This window comes from Macaca fascicularis, chromosome 7, assembly GCF_037993035.2.
Source record: "Macaca fascicularis isolate 582-1 chromosome 7, T2T-MFA8v1.1".
NCBI classification, from domain to species: Eukaryota; Metazoa; Chordata; class Mammalia; order Primates; family Cercopithecidae; genus Macaca; species Macaca fascicularis.
Genome location: NC_088381.1, coordinates 113,146,115 through 113,169,921, shown reverse-complemented (window position 1 = coordinate 113,169,921; position 23,807 = coordinate 113,146,115). Strand labels below are relative to the sequence as shown.

Sequence of the window (23,807 nt, the reverse complement as noted above, 5' to 3'; positions counted from 1 at the left end):
AGCCTGAATGCTGTTTTCTTTTAACAGGTTATAGACTGAACTTTAAAGGCATAGCTGCCGTAGGTAATACATGTGGGTAATGGTTGATAAATGTCGCTACCCTCAGAGGTCTCTTCACAGGGGGTCTAACTCAGAATCGAAGATCGCTAGCGGTCTTCAAGTCAGCCTACTGCAGAGACGACCGCGGGAGGTTTTTTAACCTGGACTGAACAAAGAAACCCTCATAGCACATCCTTGACGTCACTCAAAAACAAGCCCCAATCCCGACTGCTAGCGCAGTGGCCCGCCCCTCGACCTCCGTGAGTGGTCGTGCCCCGCCCTAGGGGGCGGGGCGATGCCGAACTGCGGCGGGCTGGCTCAGTAAAGCGGAGGCAGCGGGGGAAGATGGCGGCGGCTGTTCCACAGCGGGCGTGGACCGTGGAGCAGCTGCGCAGTGAGCAGCTGCCCAAGAAGGACATTATCAAGTTTCTGCAGGAACACGGTTCAGATTCGGTACCGGAGGCGTAGGGGCGGCCGGGCTGGTGCGGCTGAGGGACGCCTCACCCCCCTGGAGATGCCCATACATTCCGTATTCCTCTGTGCCCCCGCCCTCGTCTTCCCGCGGCCGGTGGCCGGGAAGGCCGGAGCGGCCCAGGGTGTGCTTTGGGCCTCGCTCCCGCCCCTCGGGCGTGCCCTGCTGGGGCAGGGGAGCAGCTTTGTCTCTTGGAGCCCACAGGCTGCAATTGTAGAGTTAGAACCTCATTGGGATCCTTGAGTGGGGGTGGAGGCCAGAAAAATAGGAACCCAAAGATACTGGGGGCAAGGGCGGGGAGGCCGAGGAATAGTGGTGTGGATGAGACTCCTGGGAGTGGGGCGCCGGCTACTAGGGAAATGGGAAGGGACGTGAAGATTTCTGTGGGAACGGTGTATCCAACTTGCTTTTCTTAACAATTTACTAGATACAGAACATTAATGCGTGTGATTTTTTTAAAAATCCGTAGGTTGTGGCTAAAGTTTTGTTTTAACATATCGACCCTTTAAATGACCTTTTCGCCTTTATACTTTAAGGGAGCTACATTCACATTTCTCTTGTGCGGTGGTCTGTCATTGTTATAAACAGACTAAGAAATTTATTTGGAATTCTTTATACTGTACGCTCTCCATTTGTCAGCATAGTCTCCATCTTAATCATCCGTCTATAGTCAAGTTATTTTTGTCACGCTTGTTTTTCCTTTGGAAATTAAGATCATTCGGGCATCTCTTAAATTGCTGGAATAGTTGTGCACGCAGCATTCTCTTACAAGCGGCAGCCTGCTTGTGTTTTCTATACAGTTTTAAAAATTCTAAACTTTTCATTTAGAAAATTTGTTTCTGGGTTTTTTGTTTGTTTGAGACGGAGTCTCTGTCGCCTCGGCTGGAGTGCAGTGTCCCGATCTCGGCTCACTGCAACCTCCGCCTCCCGGATTCAAACCATTCTCCTGCCTCTGCCTCCCGAGGAGCTGGCACTACAGGCGCGTGTCACCACTCCAGGTTAATTTTTTGTATTTTTAATAGAGACGGGGTTTCACCGTGTTAGTCAGGAAGGTCTCGATCTCCTGACCTCGTGATCCGCCCGCCCCGGCCTCCCAAAGTGCTGAGATTACAGGCCTGAGCCACTGTTTCTGGGTTATTTTGAGAAGCTTATATTTTATTTTCATTTTGGGCGGCCGTCATGACGGGGAGATACAAGAACTCTCCAACTTCAGTTCCTTCTTCCTGAATCATTATCCTGGCATCTGCATCTTAGATTAGTTTAGCAGATGTTAATACAACATCTGTAACAAGAACTATTCTCAATGTTTGGAGGTACAAGGGTGAAAAAGAAAGAACAGGCGTCGGGAATCTTACCCCATTTTAATGGAACTATTTTCTCTTAAGCCAATTCGTATTTCAGAATAGACATATTAACATTTAATAATACCTCAGTCATGTACTTCATCCATCATATTCTTATGAAACAAATCATGCCATGTGAAATCGTATGTAAAACTGGGCCACATGGAACAATTTTAACAGACTTGGATTATCAAAATGATATTAATCTTTTAAATGCATAGTCTCGGCCGGGCATGGTGGCTGATTCCTGTAATCCTAGCACTTTCGGAGGCCAAAGCGGGCAAATCATATGAGGCCAGGCATTCAAGACCAGCCTGGCCAACGTGGTGAAACCTAATTTCCACTAAAAATACAAAAAAAATTAGCTGGGCCTGGTGGCGGGCATCTCTAATCCCAGCTATTCGGGAGGCTGAGGCAGGAGAATCGTTTCACCGCAAGAGGTGGAGGTTGCAGTGAGCCGAGATTGGACCACTGCACTCCAGCCTGGGCGACAGAGCTACACTCTGTCTCAAAAAATAATAATAATAATCTCCAGTGATCATTAACACTTAGACCTATACTTGACAATAATTATTTTATTAATCATAAGATATCAAAGAGATGTTTATGCTTTTATGCTTTGGGTATTTTCTGGAATCTTTTAACAAGAAAACACCAGCGTGCTAAAGGTAACTGATTACTTCCGTTTAATCAACTTTGTCTCCTTTCCCCATCAGCTGTTATTTAGAACATATCTTTGAAAGAAAAACCAAAAGAAAACAAAAAAAAACAATAGTGATAGTGTTAGCTGTTGACTGCTAATAATGTTAACTGTTTTCTCAAAAGCTTAGAAGATGCCAAAGGACAACTTTGAGAAGGTAACAAAATTAGAAATTAGGCAAGGACCACAAGGCAGAAAAAGAAGCAGAATAAAATAAGGAAACAAAGAAGTTATGGAAATCCTCACAATTACGTGATTTTGAGATAAAGATATATTGTGACTTGCTATTTCAGCAGTAGTGTTTTAGTGTCCCTCTGCCATCTTAGCAGTCTTATATTTGAGAGAAAAGGAATTCCGCTGTTACCTTGAGTTATTAAATACAGTATTAATCATAATTCCAATATTTATTAAGTTCTTACTGTGTGACAGGCTCTATGCTAAATGCATTAAATGGATTTTTGCACTTTATCCTTATATCAACTCTTTGACGTAGACGCTGTTATTAATCTTCCACTACAGATATGGAGGCTGAGTCTTCAGACAAGCTTAGTCCCTTGTCTAGTGTCAGACAGCTAGGATTTTTTTTTTCTTTTTTTTTTTTGAGACAGAGTCTTGCTCTGTCACCTAAGCTGGAGTGCCATGGTGCAATCTCGGCTCACTGCAGCCTTCACCTCCCAGGTTCAAGCAATTCTCCTGCTTCAGCCTCCTGAGCTGGGACTACGGGCATGTGCCACCATGACCGGCTAATTTTTGTATTTTTAGTAGAGATGGGGTTTTGTCCCGTTGGCCAGGCTGGTCTCAAAACTCCTGACCTCAGGTGATCTGCCTGCTTCAGCCTCCCAAAATGCTGGGATTACAGGCATGAGCCACCGTGCCCAGCCCAGTCAGCTAGGATTTTAACCTCGATAATATGACTCCACAGCCAATACACTTAGCAATTATATATATAACGTTAAGCATAGCAATCTCAACATACCTATGTTACATGCGTGTGTAACAGTGACTCTTCCTAGTCTGCTAGGGATGGGTTACAGATGCCTCAGGATAGCTATGCCCAAACTGGCTGGAGACTCTCAAGGACTGCATCCAAGTATCCTCCTGCAGTGAGCAACTGACTCAAGTCACCACAGTATACTTGCTGTATAAATGTTATTTTTCGTGAGTGTTGACAGGAAAAAGGTTAGGATGAACCACTGTGTTCAGTACATAACACTGCAGTTCCAGTCTTGTGACGAATTCTTATAAATACCCAATTTTAAAAAAATCTATCTTACATTTTTTTATAATGAAGTAGAGTATAAACTATAGGGTTTATTTCTTCTTCAATACTAGTAGTATTGAAAACACAACTGCTAACATAAAAGGGTCGTTTTCTAATGTTAGACACTTCTTACTCCGGAGAAGTTATCGTGATTACCCAGCTTTTTTCCTTATAGTTTCTTGCAGAACATAAATTATTAGGAAACATTAAAAATGTGGCCAAGACAGCTAACAAGGACCACTTGGTTACAGCCTATAACCATCTTTTTGAAACTAAGGTGAGTATTGTTAGATTCTGTTCACAGAACATCACTTTTGAAATTTTATTTCCAAAAAAGATGTTTAAAATGCATTTATTTGCTGAATGTGTTAGAGCTTTTCTACCTGTAATTTTTCTGAACTATTATCGTAAGTGGTCAGGCTGTCAAATCTAGCAAGGCTAATCTGCAGTATGGCAGAATGTTTCAGTATTTTCAAAGGGTCTAGATTTTGTGGCTTAAATTGAGACAACAAATTCTTAAGGCCACTGAAGTTATAAATTCATTAGATCAGTAGTATTACCATATTACTTTAGCATATGGTGTATATTAAATGTATTTTGTCATTTTATTATATATATTAAATGTTATACAGAAAATAAGTTTCCATTTCACTAATGAATTTAAAGTCTGGTTTAGATTTAGGCTGAGCCTTTACAAAAATAAATTTTAAGACATTCTCCCATATTTGTTTACTATGAAATGAATATCTTCCACAGGAAAAAAATCTTTAGGAGTTATTGAATAGTGTTTATATCTCTGGGTATGCGTTGGCCTTTCTAAGGTCATGGTTCTTATTTCAGAATTTATATTGTAAGCTGGTTTGAGGGTAATAATTTATTGTTTAAAAATAAATTATGAACAAAATTATTTCTTTGCTCTTTGTTTCCTTAGACCATTTATTCACAATTGTGTTATACAACCTGTATTTATTATGCAGATGTTCATTTAATTGAGAGGCTGAAAATCTTGATGTTGCTCCTTGGTTTTAGCCTGTCCTGAGTATGATGTTAAAACATTTTCCTTACAGCGTTTTAAGGGTACTGAAAGTATAAGTAAAGTGTCTGAGCAAGTAAAAAATGTGAAGCTTAATGAAGATAAACCCAAAGAAACCAAGTCTGAAGAGACCCTGGATGAGGTCTGTATATAGTATTTTTTTATTTTATCATGTGGATTCTAGAAATTGTATTGTTTCTTTATTATTTGCACTAGTTTCTCATAGTGAAAGGTGGTTGAGTATGACCACTTTCAGTGAGCCAAACACTTAGTGTAGTGTGCCGTTTCCCTTAGGTGTACTGAGACAGAAATAATCCTAAGAACTAGTACTTTACAGTTATTAGCGTATCCTTTGAAACACTTCTGATATTGTATTTAATATTGCCTCCACATCTGTCCAGACCTTCTGAGCTTTCAAAGCTATTTTAAGGCTTTGATTCTATGGCCAACTTGGACTAAATGACATACATTTTCTTTGATTATTTTTAGCTTTTTCTAATGTACATGGTGTCCCTGGCAATAGAAGTAATCCAGGCTTGGCTGCAGGATGTGGGTTCATCTGTCTCAGTTTTCCCAACTCAGGTTTTATATTTTGGTACAAAGGTTTGAAGAACCAGATTAATTCATTCCTGCAAATTGACAGCCTTAGTAGAGCTAAGATCAGCTACTAAGAACTGACTTAGCAGAGCTGAATTGGTTATAATCTTGTAATTTCTGATAATACCTTACTATATAAGCTCACTCATTGCCAGCAGTCTTAGTATCAGTGATAATAATCTATATGTAGTTCTTGTAAAGAGGTGAGGCTATTGATGACAGTGTGGCTTTTGGGTATTTGTGGAAAGTATAAATTCAGTTATACAATTATAGATGTTTATTTGATTAAAGCTAGTTAATTTTGCATGATCTTTTCCTATTGGCTAAAAAGCAGAAATTAATGTTTATAGGTATATGTGCACATAAAGCAATTTTAAAGTTTATCACAATTAACATTTGATAAATATTATATCTATTGAGTAGCTACTAAGGTAAATGGAGCAATTATTATTTAAGGATTTCAGAAGCAACTGGCAACATAGTTTACCGTCCAGGAAATTTGAATAAGGATAGTTTTAGGAGACATATAGTATTTCATTAAGGAGTTAAGAAGTTATAAATAAATTAAAAGGTAAGTTCATAAGAGCTAGAGACAATCTAGAGAGAGCTTATGAGGGTCCTAAACTATATCATTTTATTTAAAATCTCTTCATTTAACTGGCCAGCCTGAGCCCAATTACATACTGTGACTGTTTTCCTAGCATCCTAGATTCAAAAGCCTCTTGTCCATTTCCTTGCTAACCCTCATTGTTTACTCTCTGTCTTTATGCTTTGGGACTGGAGAGCAGGCATTATACACACATAATCATAAAACCTTTTGAGCCTGGTATAAATTCATGCTTAATATTAGCCAAGCATGTTTTCTAGTTTCATTGCTACTCAACATTTATACTATCCTTTGCCCAATTCTCCATCACATTGCTCATTGCTCACATAATGTATTTGACATTTTCTCACAAATTCTCAGTCTCTTCTTACTCCTTTCTCTGTTTTTGTTTTTTGTCTTTAAGACAAAGTCTCACTCTGTCGCACAGGCTGGAGTGCAGAGGTGCCATCTTGGTTCACAGCAACCTCCACCTCCTGGGTTCAAGTGATTCTCCTGCCTCAGCCTCCCCAGTAGCTGGGACTCCAGGCAGGCACCACCACACCCAACTGAGTTTTGTATTTTTAATAGAGATGGGGTTTCTCCATGTTGGCTGGGCTGGTCTTGAACTCCTGACCTCAGGTTATCCGCCCACCTGGGCCTTCCAAAGTGTTGAGATTACAGGTGTGAGCCACTGTGCCTGGCCTCCCTTCTCATTACATGCTCCTGTGTTCTATATTGCCAAAATGTGAATGTCTAGCCATTGCCATTCCCTTCTTCTGAGCTTAAAATTTCTCTGAATTTTTCGTTCCTTTTTCTTTCTCATGTCTCCTTCAAGACTAATGCTCTCAAACATCTTCCTTTTATTTTAAATGTTCATTCCTTTTCCATTTTCAAGCATTCAAAGCAAGGCCTCATACCTGGAATGTTAAAAACATTGTTCATTTCTTGCCTCCCTTCTCTTTATCCAGTCAGCAACAAAATGGGTATTCTAATAATATTTCTAAAACAATACTTTTCCAAACCACACCCTGCTGAAGAATATATTCAGTAATTGAGTGCTGTCTAGAATTGTCCGGTTCAGTATGATAGTTACTAACCATGTGTGGCTACAGAGTGCTTTAGCTACTTTGAACTGAAATGTGCTTTAAGAGTAAAATATGTACTCAGTTTCAAAGGTGTGATTTAGACGTTTCTTTTTTTAAAAAAAGATTGTAAAATATCTCAGTATTTTTTATATTGATTACTTATTGAAATGATGGTATTTGGGATGTTTTAGTTTAAATAAGACAGTTTTTCATTTTAAAAATTTGTATTTTATTTTTCGAAGACAGGGTCGGTTGGGAGGCCGGGCGTGGTGGCTCGCGCCTGTAATCCCAGCACTTTGGGAGGTCGAGGCAGGCAGATCACCTGAGGTTGGGAGTTCGAGACCAGCCTGGACAACATGGTTAAACCCTGTCTCTACTAAAAATACAAAAAATTAGCCAGGTGTGGTGGCATGCACCTGTAATCCCAGCTACTCGGGAAGCTGAGGTGGGAGAATTGCCTGAACCCGGGAGGCGGAGGTTGTGGTGAGCCGAGATCGCGCCATTGTACTCCAGCCTGGGCAACAAGAGTGAAATTCTGTCTCAAAAAAAAAAAAAAAGACAGGGTCAGTCAGGTACAGTGGCTCGTGCCTGTAATCCCAGCACTTTGGGAGGCTGAGTGGGGCAGATCACTTGAGGTCAGGAGTTTGAGACCAACATGGTGAAACCCCATCTCTACTAAAAATACAAAAATTAGCTGGGCATGATGGCGTGCACCTGTAATTCCAGCTACTTGGGAGACTGAGGCAGGAGAATAACTTGAACCCAGGAGGCGGAGGTTGCAGTGAGCTGAGATCATGCCATGGCACCCCAGCCTGGGCAACAGAGCGAGACTCAGTCTCAAAAAAAAAAAAAGACAGGGTCATGCTGTGTTGCCCAGGCTGGACTCGAACTCTTGGGCTCCAGCAATCCTCCTGCCTCAGAATACTCAGAATAACTGGGACTACAGGCATACCACTGCCTGGCATAGACATACTTCATCTTTCTTTTTACATTTTTAAGTGCAGCTACTAGCAACTTAAAATTACATTTGTGACTCCCATTGTTATTGGTCACCACTGGTTTTCAATATATATCCAAATTTCTTATTCTTGGCATTCAAAGCCTTCCAAAATGTGGCCGCTGCTAAGCTCCATATTCCATGTTTCTATAGACGTATTCTTTTTTTTTTTTTTTTTTTGAGACAGTCTGTCTGTTGCCTAGGCTGGAATGCAGTGGTGTGATCTCGGCTCACTGCAACCTCCACCTCCCAGGTTCAAGCAATTCTCCTGCCTTAGCCTCCTGAGTAGCTGGGATTACAGGCGCACGCCACCACGCCTGGTTAATTTTTGTATTTGTCTTAGAGACGGGGTTTCACCATGTTGGTCAGGCTATTCTCGAACTCCTGACCTCGTGATCCACCCACCTCGGCCTCCCAAAGTGCTGGGATTACAGGTGTGAGCCACCGCGCCCAGCCTGTATGGACATATTCTTGGCCAGGTGCAGCGGCTCACGTCTATTATCCCAGCACTTTGGGAGGCTGAGGAAGGTGGATCACTTGAGCCCAGGAGCTCAAGACCAGCCTGGGCAACATGGCGAAATCTGTCTCTACCAAAAAAAGTAGCCAGGCATGGTGGGGTGTGCCTGTAGTCCCAACTACTCAGGAGGCTGAGCAGGGAGGATCCTTTGAGCTTGGGAGCCAGAGATTGCAGTGAGACAAGATTGTACCACTGCATTAAGCCTAGGCAGCAGAGTAAGACCTTGTCTCAGAAAAAAATTTTTTTTTTCTTTGACCACAAATATCTGCTCATTGTCTACTAAATCATGCCCTTTCCTACCTCCATATTTTATTTCTTCCTTACAGTGTTCTTTTACTTCCCTATTTGTCAGTTCTGTGCTCCCTTTAAGACCCAGCTCCTGGGCTCATTGCTTCCTCTGGATTTTTACCATGTGAGACTTTGCTGTATACATGCATAACAGCATACATTCCAAAGCACATTGTATCTGTATTATTTATTTCTACCTTTATTTTAATATAAAGACTGTTGTCTAATAGCTCTTACGGAACTTTAAATCAGTCACTGTCAATGTATTTATTGTCTATTATATATTAAATAGCGTGGAGGAAAATTTTCAAGGTATGAATGAGCATTGTACAGGAGAGAAAATATAAGTTGCGAAGAAACTCACACTTAGCAATTAGAAGTTAGTATAAAAGTACTCAAACGAAAAATTTGATAACTTCATCTTTGATAACAACTTCATATGTAGTCATTACCAACTTCTGGTGATTCTGCCTCCAAAATATATCCCAAAGCCATTCACGTTTTGTCATCCTCACTGTTAGCACCCTGGTCTAAACCTAAACTACTATAATAGTTTTTTTCCTAACAAGTCTCTCCACTTCTACTTTTGCTTCCCAAGTCGTTCTTTATATTTCAGTCACAGTGATTAAAACACAAATCTGGCTGGGCACTGTGGCTCACGCCTGTAATCCCAACACTTTGGAAGGCTGAGGCAGGCAGATCACCTGAGGTCAGGAGTTCGAGACCAGCCTGGCCAGCATGGTGAAACCCCATCTGTACTAAAAATACAAAAATTAGCCAAGTGTGGTGGCTCAAGGCTGTAGTCCCAGCTGCTTGGGAGGCTGAGGCAGGAAAATTGCTTGAACTTGGGAGACAGAGGTTACAGTGAGCCGAGATCATGCCACTGCATTCCAGCCTGGGCAACAGAGTGAGACTCGGTCTCAGAAATAAATAAATAAATAAATATCTGGTTCTGTAACTTCTCTATTTAAAACTCTTAATTGGCTAATGTCCTAAAGATAAAAACCCAGATTCTAGCATGTCCTACATATTTTGCTAGCCTTATTTCATGCCATTCTCCCTTTCATTGCTCCCTTACAGACAGTAATGTTTTTATACTTTTGAAATATTATTAAGCAGGCACAGTGGCTCTCGCCTGTAATCCAGCATTTTGGGAGGCTGAGGCAGGTGGATTGCTTGAGCCTTTAAGTGAGCCGTGATTGCACCAATGTAAAATATCTCAGTATTTTGCAGTGGAATGATCACTCCAGCCTCACAACACTGAAACTTTGTCTCTTTTTTTTTTTTTTTTTTTTTTTTTGAGACGGAGTCTCGCTCTGTCGCCCAGGCTGGAGTGCAGTGGCGCGATCTCGGCTCACTGCAAGCTCTGCCTCCCGGGTTCACGCCATTCTCCTGCCTCAGCCTCCCGAGTAGCTGGGACTACAGGCGCCCACAACCGCGCCCGGCTAATTTTTTGTATTTTTAGTAGAGACGGGGTTTCACTGTGGTCTCGATCTCCTGACCTTGTGATCCGCCCGCCTCGGCCTCCCAAAGTGCTGGGATTACAGGCGTGAGCCACCGCGCCCGGCTACTTTGTCTCTTAAAAAAGGAAAAAATATATATATAGAAATATTTCCTTTTTTCTTTTTTCTTTGACAGAGTTTTACTCTTGTTGCCCAGGCTAGAATTCAGTAGCACAATTTTGGCTCACTGCATCCTCTGCCTCCTGGATTCAAGCGATTCTCCTGCTTCAGCCCCCTAAGTAGCTGGGATTACAGGCGCCTGCCACCATGCCCAGTGAATTTTTGTATTTTTAGTAGAAATTGGGGTTTCACCATGTTGGCCAGACTGGTCTTGAACTCTTGACCTCAGGTGATCAACCCTCATGGGCCTCCCAAAGTGCTGGGTTTACAGGTGTGAGTCACTACACCCGGCCGATTGAAAGATTTATATGCCATGTGCACCTGCTCTACTGAGAAGGTCATGGAAGAGACAAGAGTTCAAAGGCTGATAGAATTCTAGAGCTTTAGGGAGGGATAGATTAAGATCCTGCATGGTTTAGGCCTTTGGACACAAAACTATAAGCAGTAATTATTAACATCACCCTAGCAGTTGAGTAGAGGACTGACTGAAGGTGTCAGTGATAAATACAATTGGACATTAAAGTGGTGAAAACAGATTTTATTCAGCCTACTGACAGTAGGGGAAAGAGCTGAACTCCTGTCTGATTTGTGGAGAGGTAACTGGGCCTTTTAAAAGAATGAAGGGGCCAGGCCCTGTGGCTCACCTTGTAATCCCAGCACTGGGAGGCTGAGGCGGGCGGATCACAAGGTCAGGAGATCGAGACCATCCTGGCTAACACAGTGAAACTCCATCTCTACTAAAAATACAAATAAAAATTAGCCAGGCGCCTGTAGTGCCAGCTACTTTGGGAGGCTGAGGCAGGAGAATGGCGTGAACCCGGGAGGTGGAGCTTGCAGTGAGCCGAGATGGCGCCACTGCACTCCAGCCTAGGAGACAGAGCAAGACTCCGTCTCAAAAAAAAAAAAAAAAAAAAAGAATGAGGGAGTAGGGAGGGATTTAAGCAGAGTTAGGGAAGTGAAAAATTACAAAAAGTAGGAAGTGGGGGTCGGTCCATAAGAAACCTATCTGAGTTTGCCAACTGGTGCTTATCAAAGTTAGGCTCCCATAGAGACTTAGAGACAGGGTCATATCTTCATCTTCAGGCATTGGCTGGAACAAACAGTAAATTTTTTTGGCAGCCTTAAGTTTTCTTGGGCAGGCACTTTAAGGAGAGATCAGGTCCTCCTAGGAATAAGGCATTGAGCTATTTGAAACTTGTGTTTGTTCAGATCTTTATAGTGCAAGGTTGAAGCCTTGTGGAGAAGAGGGCTCAGAGGATCCTAGCTAGGGTTTGGTCAGGGAGAGAATCTTTTGTCCAAGAGGTAGACTATTTGCAAGGAGATCAGACTTTTTTTTTTTTTAAGATGGAGTCTCGCTCTGTGGCCCAGTGGTGCTATCTCGGCTCACTGCAACCTCCGCCTCCTGGGTTCAAGTGATCCTCCTGCCTCTGAGTAATCCCGAGTAGCTGGGATTACAGGCACACGCCACCCCACCCACCTACTTTTTTAATACAGATGGGGTTTTACCATGTTGGCCAGGCTGATCTCAAACTCCTGACCTCGAGTGATCCACCCACCTTGGCCTCCCAAAGTGCTGAGATTACAGGTGTGAGCCACTGCACCCAGCACAGATATTTTTACTTACAAGTTTTGGAAAAGGATAAAACCTTCAGCTAGGGAAATGAAAGCGAATAAAAATTTGCATACCTTGACCAATTAGAAATAGATCAGGAATAGGCCAGGCGTTGTGGCTCACACTTGTAATCCCAACACTTTGGGAGGCCGAGGCGGGCGGATCACGAGGTCTGGAGTTTGAGAACATCCTGGCCAACATGGTGAAACCGTGTCTCTACTAAAAATACAAAAAATGAGTGGGGCATGGTGGCAGGAGCCTGTAGTCCCAGGTACTCGGGAAGCTGAGGCAGGAGAATCACTTGAACCCAGGAGGCAGAGGTTGTTGCAGTGAGCCGAGATCACACCGTTGCACTCCAGCCTGGCGAGAGTGAGACTCCATCTCAAAAAAAAGAAAAAAAGAAAAAAAAAAAAAAGAAATAGGCCAGGAATAAAGAAAACACTTTATCTTGCTTTTCAAACTCAGGAACTAATAGATTTGAAATATTTGATATCCACCCACACCTTTGTTATTAATTTTATGAAATTTAGAAACTAAATACAGATTTGGATAATGCAGATCCCTCTGAATTTGGTCTGAATTTAGAAACCAAATAGATACCAGGTAAGGAGGATACTTTTAAATTTGGTACACCTCTTTTTTTTAATTAACTCCCTAAGATTCTTGACAGTTCCTCTGTCTGCTTTCCTCTCATATATGAATTACTATTGATCAGATTAATCTGTAACCTTTTTTTTAGAAGACCCTGATAATCCTACTTTGTTCTAGGAAATATGCCTGTTATTTCTTTAGGTAATGTCATCCATTGTGTGAATTTATTTTCCAAATCAGGGTCAGAGGCAATATCACTGTATTCATTCTAATTGGATATAATAAAAACACCTAGTAATATCAATTATTGCTGCTAAAACAGTTCAAATCTTTGTGGGAGGAAGTCACCATCCCTTATTTTAATGCCTTATGATTTCATAGGAATTAAATAGTAATTTTTTTTAACTTTAGGAAATAACTGAAATCATGTTATGGTTTGGTGAGTAATTAACAGAATCTTATTAGAAGAATTGAGGCTTCCAAAGAAGCTGGAAGTTATTTGAAATTATAGATGTGTAAGTTACTAATAGTCACATCACAGCCCTGAAATTAGATACTGAGTGTTTTGTTTGTTTATTACCAAATCCATCAAACTCTTTAAACTGACTTTGGTCATTGTTGGCTATTGTTTGTCATTCTTTTAAAGTACACAAATTAATAACTCTGTGTGTGTGTGTTGTGTTTTGTTTTTAGGGTCCACCAAAATATACTAAATCTGTTCTGAAAAAGGGAGATAAAACCAACTTTCCCAAAAAGGGAGATGTTGTTCATTGCTGGTATACAGGAACACTACAAGATGGGACTGTTTTTGATACTAATATTCAAACAAGTAAGTCTAAATGTAATCTTACGATTTTGGCTTAAAGAGATTCAAAATACTTGGGTGGCAGACAGATGAGTAGTTAGCAGTACCTTTTTCCTGACTGTCACCTACTTTTATCCAGACATACTTCCCCCTAAGATCTACTTGGAAGAGGTCTTCAGTTCACTGATTATTGGCTGGCTAAAGACCTCTTGTTCATTGGAAAGCAAAAGATAAGGAATCTCAGTCTAAACCTAGTTAATGTCCAAAAGTAAGGCATTAGTATTTGAATAGAAAAGGCAGGATAGTATGCTGTTTTGTGATATAAGTATAGGTCCTGCCCTTCTACCCTTTGTTAAGAATGTAATTATTTTTATAGCCAGAATTTTATTGATGGATGATCTGACTTTGTAAATTTTTCTTTCTTTTAAAATACAGTATTGTAATTCTGAAATCAAACCATTATATTTTTGCATTGGAATTTAATAATTTCCAATGGAAATTTCTTAATAATAAATTAGAGTATATCATTAATTATAAGGAAAATCTGTTTTACAGGTGCAAAGAAGAAGAAAAATGCCAAGCCTTTAAGTTTTAAGGTCGGAGTAGGCAAAGTTATCAGAGGAGTAAGTAAAGAATGCCAGTGAATCAGTAGATATTCTGGCACATGCTGCTTCTGGTATGGTGCCTTAAATAATTAGGTTTGGGGATATAATACAAAGGAAACAGACTTTGGAGTCTGACAAATTCGGTATAATCATTGCTAGCTGATCTTGCACAAGTTGTCTGGGTCTCAGTTTCACTATCTATAAAATGAGGACAGTACTGCCTACCTCAAGGTTGTTAGAAGATTAAATGAGCATAACTTGGAAGTACCTAATACAACAGGGGCTTAAATGTTAGTCCCTTCCATGTGTACCCATTTTATTATTTTTCTTCATAAAGTAAGTCTTTGTCAGAACATTTGGCCCTCTAAATTTGTCTTTAAGCTTCCTGTAAAACGTCTTACAGGACGTTTGTACCATTTACATATAATTTGCAAAGGTAAAATTTCTGTTCCACTGAAGTACTCATAGAAGCAGAGTTTGTTTCTGTAGCCTTTTCTCCTCATACAACATAGGCTGCAATACCAGAAAATCATTCAAACATAAGCATGCTTTAACCTACACTTACATGTGAGAGAGAACAGAAAGAAACTTTGAGAAAAGGGGAAGGTAGGCTTGACCCATACTGACCATTACAGTGTACAAAAGAAGATAAAAGAGCAGGATGGACTGTCACCTTCTATGAATCATGCTAGGGCCTGCCCATTGTGCCCATTGTTTGTTTTAAATTGTTATTGTCAGAACATCAGACACCAATAACTGAAATGCCTATTTAAATGCAGTTATAGGAACTAAGATATGGTTCAGACAATCATATACAGAACATAAAATATCTTGAAACTAAAGGTTTAGTTGAGCATAACTTATAATTGTTACCTGCCCCGGCCAGGCATGGTGGCTGAAGCCTGTAATTACAGCAATTTGGGAGGCCGAAGTGGGCGGATCATGAGGTCAGGAGATCGAGACCATCCTGGCTAACACTGTGAAACCCCGTCTCTGCTAAAAATACAAAAAATTATCTGGGCATGGTAGCACTCGCCTGTAGTCCCAGCTACTTGGGAGGCTGAGGCAGGAGAATTGCTTGAACCCGGGAGGTGGAGATTGTAGTAAGCCAAGATCACGCCACTGCACTCCAGCCTGGGCAACAGAGCGAGACTCCATCTCAAAAACAAAAACAAATTGTTACCTGCCCATACCAAGTTGATAGCAAGTATATATCAAATTGGACTATTTTTCTATTTCTGTAACTTATTTGCATACTGGTAAATTTCTTCTAGTCTGCCATACTGTTTTTTGTTTGTTTGTTTTTTGAGATGGAGTTTCGCTCTTGTTGCCCAGGCTGGAGTACAATGGTGCAATCTTAGCTCACTGCAATCTCTGTCTCGATGAGTTCAAGCAATTCTCCTGCCTCAGCCTCCGGAATAACTGGGATTACAAGCATGCACCTCTCACCTAATTTTGTATTCCTAGCAGAGACGGGATTTCATCATGTTGGTCAGGCTGCTCTTGATTCCTGACCTCAAGTGATCCACCCTCTTCAGCCTCCCAAAGTGCTGGGATTACAGGCGTGAGCCACCATGTCCGGCTAGTCTACCATATTCTTATTTTCCAAATGTGACCACCATAACTTTGTCCCTTGAGCTTTATATGATTGTTGTATTTCAATAGAGCGTATAGTATTAGGAATATTATCCCTGTGGTGATGTGAACTTAACTGTTTGTGGCAACTAGTTTTAAGATCCAAATTTGGAAAATATGGAGGCCAACCCAGAAGCCTTTTATTGTTTCTTTGAAAAGTTAGTTTTACCTTTTGCACTTTTGCAAAAGTGCTGTAACATTTTAAAAATTGTATTTCCCAAATTAACTGGGCATTCCTGTAATCCCAGCTACTAGGGAGGCTGAGGCAGGAGAATCACTTAAACCCAGGAGGCAGAGGCTGTGGTGAGCCAAGATCACGCCATTGCACTCCAGCCTGGGCAACAAGAGCGAAACTCCAACTCAAAAGGAAAAAAGAAAAAAATTGTATTTTATGTGCCAACATGACTCCACTATTACAATTTGGTAATCTTAAAACAGTTTTACAGTGAGTACTTGCCATTATATTCCAATAAAAATAAAGTCAAGTTTGTCCTGTGATGTAAAAGCGTTGCAGGTTGTTTTTATGATGGTGCTAATAACAAACTGATTTTCATAATATATGGCATGTTACAGTTTACAAAAAGTTTTTGTTTGAGATGGAGTCTCCCTCTCTTGCCCAGACTGGAATGCAGTCACGCAATCCTGGCTTACTGCAACCCCCGCCTCCTGGGTTCAAGTGATTCTCCTGCCTCAGCCTCCCGAGTAGCTGGGATTACAGGCACCCGCCACCGCACCCAGCTTATTTTATTTTTAGTAGACATGGGATTTCACTATGTTAGCCAGGCTGGTCTCGAACCCCTGACCTCAAGTGATCTGCCCACCTTGGCCTCCCAAAGTGCTGGGATTACAGGCATGAGCCCCAAAGGTTCTTTTCACATTAAAAAACCCCTGCTTAAAATACCCTTATTTTTTTCTATTGAAGAAATGGAAGACAAAGATTTAGGGACTCAACTGAAGTACATTACCTTAGAATATAGTGAAATCTAGTAATAGATTCTGTGTTTAACATACAATCTTGTCTTTACTGTCCTGGTATTACATGTGCTTTTTGCAGAATACCATTAGTTTTTATTTTGTTCTTGCCTTCAGTGGGATGAAGCCCTCTTGACTATGAGTAAAGGAGAAAAGGCTCGACTGGAGATTGAACCAGAATGGGCTTATGGAAAGAAAGGACAGCCTGATGCCAAGTATCCTTTTTTCCCTTCATAATTAAAGTTAAAAAAAAAAAAAAAAAACAAACCTGTAGATCACCTGAAGATGTGAAAGATGCTGTCTAGGCAAAACTTCTGGATCAAGAATCCTGTCCAGACTAGTCTTCCTGATCTTTAGATGCTTATGTGTCAGCACCTCCAATAGACAATAGTATTTTCTATTGGTATAAAGTTCAAACCTCAGCTATAATTTTTGTTTCTCTTATTCAAATTCTTAACTTTCAAGACCTTAACTGTGAAGTTTAAGCTTAAGCAGCAATTCTTAATGTTTTTAAGTTTAAGAAAAGTTACCATGCCCAGTACAAACTGCAGCAAAGTAGGATGCAAATATGGCTCATGGTAATTTTATGGTACAATGTAATTTCAGGCAATTAAATTCAAAGCTTAGAAATGGAATAGATGTGGGAGATTACCAGTTGTGAACTGAAGGAGACCACAGAATCAACAGTGTTAGCATAAGCATTTATTACTACTACTAATGACAATACTCACTGAAAGTCCAGTTTATGAACATTTAAAAAAGAATAAGGAATGACTCCAGACCATTAAGACCAGACCAATCCAGTAGGTAAGAGGGAAGGTAGTTTATGGCTTTTGTTGGTTCCATTCCTCTTGGACCCGTAAGATTAAGTTTGAAAAAACAATTCCTTTGGAAGGCAGCTTTCTGTAGTCTTAGCAGATAAACATATTTGGGAATATAATAGCTCTCTTAGCTTTTCAAAATCAAATGGCCAGGCTGGGTGCCATGCTAATGCCTGTAATCCCAGCACTTTGGGAAGCCAAGGAAGGCAGATCACGTGAGGTCAGGAGTTCAAGACCAGCCTGGCCAACATGGTGAAACCTCGCCTCTACTAAAAATACACAAATTAGCCAGGCGCGGTGGTGCAGGCCTGTAATCCCAGCTACCCTGGAGGCTGAGGCAGGAGAATCGCTTGAACCTGGGAAGCAGACATTGCAGTGAGCCGTGATCATGCCACTGCACTCCAGCCTGGGCAAAAGAGTAAGGCTCTGTGTCGCGGGGGGAAAAAAATCAAATGGTCAGCTGCAGCAGCTCCCTCTCCCATGTAAAGAAGCATCTCAAGACCAATCTGATGCACATACAAATTATGTAACTGTTAAGTTAGCATTTTTTTTTTTTTTTTTTTTTGAGACAGAGTCTCACTCTGTCACCCAGGCTGGAGTGCAGCATCGTGATCTCAGCTTGCTGCAACCTCTGCCTCCCAGGCTCAAGCAATTCTCCTGCCTCACCCTCCCTAGTAGCTGGAACTACAGGTGTGCACCACCACACCTGGCTAGTTTTTGTATTTTTAGTAGAGACAGGGTTTCACTATGTTGGCCAGGCTGGTCATGAACTCCTGACCTCAGGTGATCCACCGCCTCAGCCTCCTAAAGTGCTGGGATTACAGGTGTGAGGTACCATACCTGGCCTTGAACTTAGCATCTTAAAATGCACAGTAAATATTACGTACTACCTCATAAAAAGTTTAATACAGTGTGTGTGTGTGTGTGTGTGTGTGTGTATTTTCCCAGCTAGAATGACATTACCTTTTTTTTGGAGTACTTAATAGTCTTCATTAAGTGGTGGCTAACTTAGGAGTACTTGTAAAGCATCCAGGTAAGGAGGATCCTAGTCCAAGCTCTATTTATCTAGTGAGCCTATCTAGTCAGCCTATCCTATACTAAGGTTATGGGGGTACGGGAGAGGCACTTTTTATCAAATGTACCTTGACTTCTTCAACAGAATTCCACCAAATGCAAAACTCATTTTTGAAGTGGAATTAGTGGATATTGACTGAAATAGTTCAGCTCTAAGGATATTAGCAACAATGATAAAACTTGGCCTTGAAGAAACTTACATAACTCGTTAGAACTTGTTACTATGGTAAAGGAAGAGTCAACTGGAAAATTCAAGGAGTTAATAAAATTTGTTTACTTGATCCCAGCTTTTGAGAGATGTAATCCCTTATGAATCCCTGAAGTCTAAAATACTTTCCTACAGCTGTGTAAAATACTGGTCAAGGAGAACTTTTTCCTTTTACCTCATGTTGTAAACTAAGTGGCTCAATAAAAATTTATCCACTGTCTTGATCTGACTGTGATTTGTTTGGTGTTAATATATTATTGTTCTGATTAGGTAACTGGAACTAAGGACCTCATCAAACCAGGGAGTAACTGCCAGTAAAATTATCTGGACAGATTGCCTGTATAATGAGAAGGCAAAGCATAGGGCTTGAGGGGAAACAAAATGCTAAAAGGGAAGAAATCTTGGCATGAAGATCAATACCTCAATTTAGGAAAAGTGCACTTCAAAACCAATGAGCCACTAATAAAGATGAACATAAAGTTAATATTATTAATTGATGCCCCCAAAATAAATTCATAAACGATTACTGGATGAGTCTTCCATTTTATTACAAAAATGAAGATGATCAGTTTGATCAAAATGAAAGCTTGTTCACAAGTTTTACATGAATATTCTAAATACAAAGTCTCCTGAAACAACATACTTTTGATATGATTTTCATTTTTAAAGGGATGCAAACATTCCATTTTCTCATTTATAATCTCTATTCCAAGGCATAGTATTTTAATAATGTATCCTTTCTGCCGTTAGATCACAATTCACAAGTATAACTGAAACAGACAAAACCTTGATAGCAAAGGTTAAAGTCCTTTTTTTTTTTAAAAAAAAAAAAAAGGTAAATCCTTAATAACCAGCCCTTATGTGTTGTCAGAATTTTGTACTACACTGACATGATTTGCAGTCAGGTTTTTCTTCCTACCCCTTAAGGCTACAAAATTCTGTTGCAAATGCATTGCAAAAGAATTCTAGACCACTTAATGCAAAAATCAAAAAATAGTTCTTCAATAAAAAGTAAATTTTATAAATGGTAGGAAACAGTATCAGTATCTGTGGTAAGCTACTAATTGACATTTTTCCCCTATTACTAAACAAATCATGTTACACAGAAACAAGGAAGACAGGTTTTCAAATACAACAAGCTTATACTGTTTACATCCCTCATTAAAAAAAATAATAATTTCATACTTTTCACACACTCCATTTGAAATTTACATTTTCCCATCAGGTTGGAGGGGGAGGATAATATTGTCCATAATTCCAAGGATTCTGATAATTGTACTGAAAGGAAAAATTAAGTGTGTTAGTATATTAGAACTATGGCAGAGTTCCATATGTAAAAGTAAAATTAAAGCAGGTATGTTTAAGAAAACAAGTGTTCACTGCTAAAAATTCTAGTACTTAACCACCAAAGAATGTATTACACAATTGGAACAAAAACATTTTTTTTTAAAAAAGAAAGTATCCTAATTTATGCTAATAACATCTATGAACAAAGAATTATAATTATGCATACTCACTTGATACCATGCACTATAATTATATACAGCTTGGTTTGCCTGTAAATCACCATCAATCATCTGTGTAGATGATGAAGTTGTATCTTCTGTGTGTGCTTTCTTTTCCTCTGGTTCTTCTGATCTATTATAAAATGGCAAAATGGAAACTTTCAAAACTCCCACAGATAACAACTTTAACGAATAGATGAATGTTATCTATACATTTGTATTACTGAAGTTCTGAATCATTCATGACTTTCAAATAATGAAAATAAAGTATGTAAATTACAACAAAAGTAACATTTGTCTTTGAAGGCATTTCCATAATGAAGCACCCCTTCTTGACTTAGCAAAAAGTGACATACCCATTTTCTGCTTTCCTTTTTAAAGAATCCTGTTCTTTTAGGAGTGTCTGATGTTCATCATAAGCATTCAGAAGCCTGAAAGGAAAGAAAAACATATCATCTGGAATATATAAAAAACAACTTTATTAAATATTTAAAGTTATTTTTACTTAAGAAACTGCCTAAGAAAATTTCTAAGCGACTCCTTTATTTTTAAAATTTCTACTACTAAAATCATAGTTCTGATAGACACTCCATTCCCTATACTTACAATGGACTAAATGACACTTGTGTTGAATCTCCAATTTGTCTGCCTATTTTTGCCAAATTAAAATAATGTCATTTAACATCACTGGTCAAAATTCCAATAGCTTACTACTATCAACTGCCTACTCCATGTGCTATCAATTCAGTCTAGCTTTCAATGCACGACAGAGTCAAGATCACGCTTCCACTACTTCACAAAAACCTCCAATCAAGCAGATGTTACTTTTAGATGAGCTTCAACTTGCTTTCGCCACTGTGTCCTTTGCTCAGCTTATCATGACAAATCCATTCTGATCCACAGAGAGATCACAGCCCTCCTAGCAGTTACTTGCTACCTCATACACTTACTTCCTCTATTAATCATATCATTCAACTAGACTAGAAGCTAGAATTACGTATCTCATCTTTTGTGTACCTTCTTCAGTGTAAACATAAGACACTAAATACACAGCACCCAAGCAGTTAAGAGCAGAAACTGAAGTAGGTTCAGTCCAAGCTCCACAATGTAATAATAGCTACATTACCTCAGAAAAAATGCCTAATCTTTGTTTATTCCTCTCCTCATCTATTAAGAGAACAGAACCCTATACCCTCATTCTACTGATATGAATTTTCTGCAAGATAGCTAATATAAAACATTTGGCATCATGCCAAGCATGCAAATCTATACATTAATACATTAAAATACATTAATATAAACATTAGCTGTTCTATTAGTTGCACTGAAATTTTACACAGCCATCAAAAATATATACACACATATACAAACACCCAGATACAACTAATTCTCAGTTTATCTACAGTGGTTTCAACAGAAATCTAAATGAGAATAATCAGAGAAGGCACATGCCTAACAGGAACTGGTATTTCCTTACTAGGATCAGGTAAGACTGGAACTTCAGCAATGCTCTAGCCAATACTTGTACTCTTAGTAAATTAAATCTTAAACTTGTCCTTTTCCCAAATCCACTGGAGCATTCTCTTCAACCATCCTCAACTTTCGGCCTTTTAAAATGAAGATGAGGCCACTAGGCGTGTTCTGTGGGACCATATCCATCCTCTTCTCCAATCTCAGAAAACAGCACTCCTACTGGAGATTAATCCCATCCATCTTTATTGACCTATATATTAAATATTTGGGTTTCAGGGTTCAATCCTTATCCCATTTCCCTTTCACAGGATTGCTCCTTCCTGCCTTCTCTCATTCAGTCATGGTTTAAATTGTCACTCTAAAATTGGGAAAACAGTTTTGAAGGAAAGACTAACCGTATGTCTTCCTGTTAAATGCATATACATTTATAAAATTGAATTTACCCCCACATATATCTGAGGAAAAAGTAAACTAAGCGAACATTTTAAAATTTAACAATGTATTAATCTATACTAATCATCAAATCCCCATACAAAAATAACAATGCTCATTTATCATTCAAATAGGTAATATAATTAAGATCTTACTTATTAACATCGGAACCAAAATCTTCAAGAAATTCCACTTTTCTCTGAGAAAATGTAATTCTCATTTTAATAGGTAATGAACCATGTACAGCTTTGTCAAAACAATTTAGGATATTTTCTTCATTTTGTTTGAGGTCACCACTATATTCCATTTCAAGTAAATTGAGGTATAACTTTGTATTCTCCTGTGTAAAAAGCAGCATCATTAATATTTCTAATATATTTTTATTAAAGCACAGATATTTAAAATGCCTTAGTTTTTGTCTCAATTTGAAAAAAAAAATGAAAATTGTTTTGTATTAAAATACAACTCATGCTAAATGTTTTCGGCATATATCTAAAAGGGTGAAAAAATTCATTAACACACCGATGAATTTTTCAATCAATTGATCATTCTAGTATCTCCTAAACAATACAAATTGTTAAATGCCAATAAATTAAAACTATATCCTATCTTGTATTTAGTATGACTTGACTTACCATGACCATTAGAAAATAAAACATAAAAAAATTATCTCTATGCTTCAAATAATTTAAATCTTTACTACAACTATAGATAAACATCTTAACTGGGCCTGGTGGCTCATGCCTATAATCCCAGCACTTTAGGACGCCAAGGCAGGAGGATCACTTGAGGTATGAAGTTTGAGACCAGCCTGGCCACCATGGTAAAACCCCATCTCTACTAGAAATACAAAAATTAGCTGGCATGGAGGCGCACACCTTTAATCCCAGCTACTCGGAAGGCTGAGGCAGGAGAATGGCTTGAACCCAGGAGGCGGAGGCTGCAGTCAGCTGAGATCACGCTACTGCAATCCAGCCTCGGTGACAATGACTCTGTCTCAAAAAAAAAAAAAAAACCGCCAAGTGAGGTGGCTCACGCCTGTAATCCCAGCACTTTGGGAGGCCGAGGCAGGCAGATCACCTGAGGTCTGGAGTTCAAGATCAGCCTCACCAACATGGTGAAACCTCGTGTCTTCTAAAAATACAAAAATTAGCTGGACACGGTGAGCGTGCCTGTAATCCCAGCTACTCGGGAGGCTGAGGCTGGAAAATTGCGTGAACCCGCGTGGCAGAGGTTGAAGTGAGCCAAGATGGCACCACTGCACTCCAGCTTAGGTGACAGAGCGAGACTGTCTCCAAAAAAAAAAAAAAAAAGATAAACCTCTTAAACTGCAGCTAGAAGCAAACTGCTATAAATCTTTATCTTAAACAGACCTGGCAATAACTAAAATCCTAAAACCTGAGAAATTACCTATTCCTGTACACTGCCTTTTTCAACTGATACATAAAAAGTACTCTATGGAGAAACTAAATCATCTCACTGCCAAATGTGCTTACAACACAGGCAATGCCTATGCTTTTGTTTATAAAGTATT

At 39.6% G+C, this 23,807-nt stretch overlaps 2 protein-coding genes across 14 annotated transcripts in view; one reads left to right on the top strand and one right to left on the bottom strand.

Moving 5' to 3' along the window:
- The first annotated feature begins 359 nt into the window (after positions 1-359).
- FKBP3 (FKBP prolyl isomerase 3) lies at positions 360-19,087 on the top strand. Its single transcript, XM_045396354.2, has 7 exons — positions 360-492; positions 3,991-4,092; positions 4,883-4,990; positions 13,437-13,572; positions 14,104-14,171; positions 16,878-16,975; positions 18,741-19,087. Exons 1-7 carry the CDS (start codon positions 385-387, stop codon positions 18,793-18,795), a joined length of 675 nt encoding a protein of 224 aa, XP_045252289.1. The 5' UTR covers positions 360-384; the 3' UTR covers positions 18,796-19,087.
- A 299-nt stretch (positions 19,088-19,386) lies between these two features.
- Positions 19,387-23,807, bottom strand: part of PRPF39 (pre-mRNA processing factor 39) — a 32,119-nt gene continuing 27,698 nt past the window's right edge. For all 13 annotated transcript variants that reach the window (XR_012415760.1, XR_012415761.1, XR_012415762.1 and 10 more), the window contains 4 exons: positions 22,429-22,613; positions 20,725-20,799; positions 20,381-20,501; positions 19,387-20,141 (listed from right to left, as the gene is read on the bottom strand). Coding sequence is in view for 10 of the 13 variants with exons in the window: in XM_065548773.2 (XP_065404845.1) it covers positions 20,085-20,141; positions 20,381-20,501; positions 20,725-20,799; positions 22,429-22,613 (438 nt within the window). In the remaining 3 variants the exon portion in view is untranslated. The remainder of the gene's footprint in view (positions 20,142-20,380; positions 20,502-20,724; positions 20,800-22,428; positions 22,614-23,807) is intronic.

What these genes read in the sequence shown, in the direction of transcription:
- FKBP3 (XM_045396354.2), top strand. Translation starts at nt 385, where the DNA reads ATGGCGGCGGCTGTTCCACAGCGGGCGTGGACCGTGGAGCAGCTGCGC. An exon ending in CTGAAGAGACCCTGGATGAG is followed by an intron (nt 4,991 to 13,436) that starts GTCTGTATATAG and finishes TTTTGTTTTTAG; the next exon opens with GGTCCACCAAAATATACTAA. An exon ending in TGATACTAATATTCAAACAA is followed by an intron (nt 13,573 to 14,103) that starts GTAAGTCTAAAT and finishes TCTGTTTTACAG; the next exon opens with GTGCAAAGAAGAAGAAAAAT.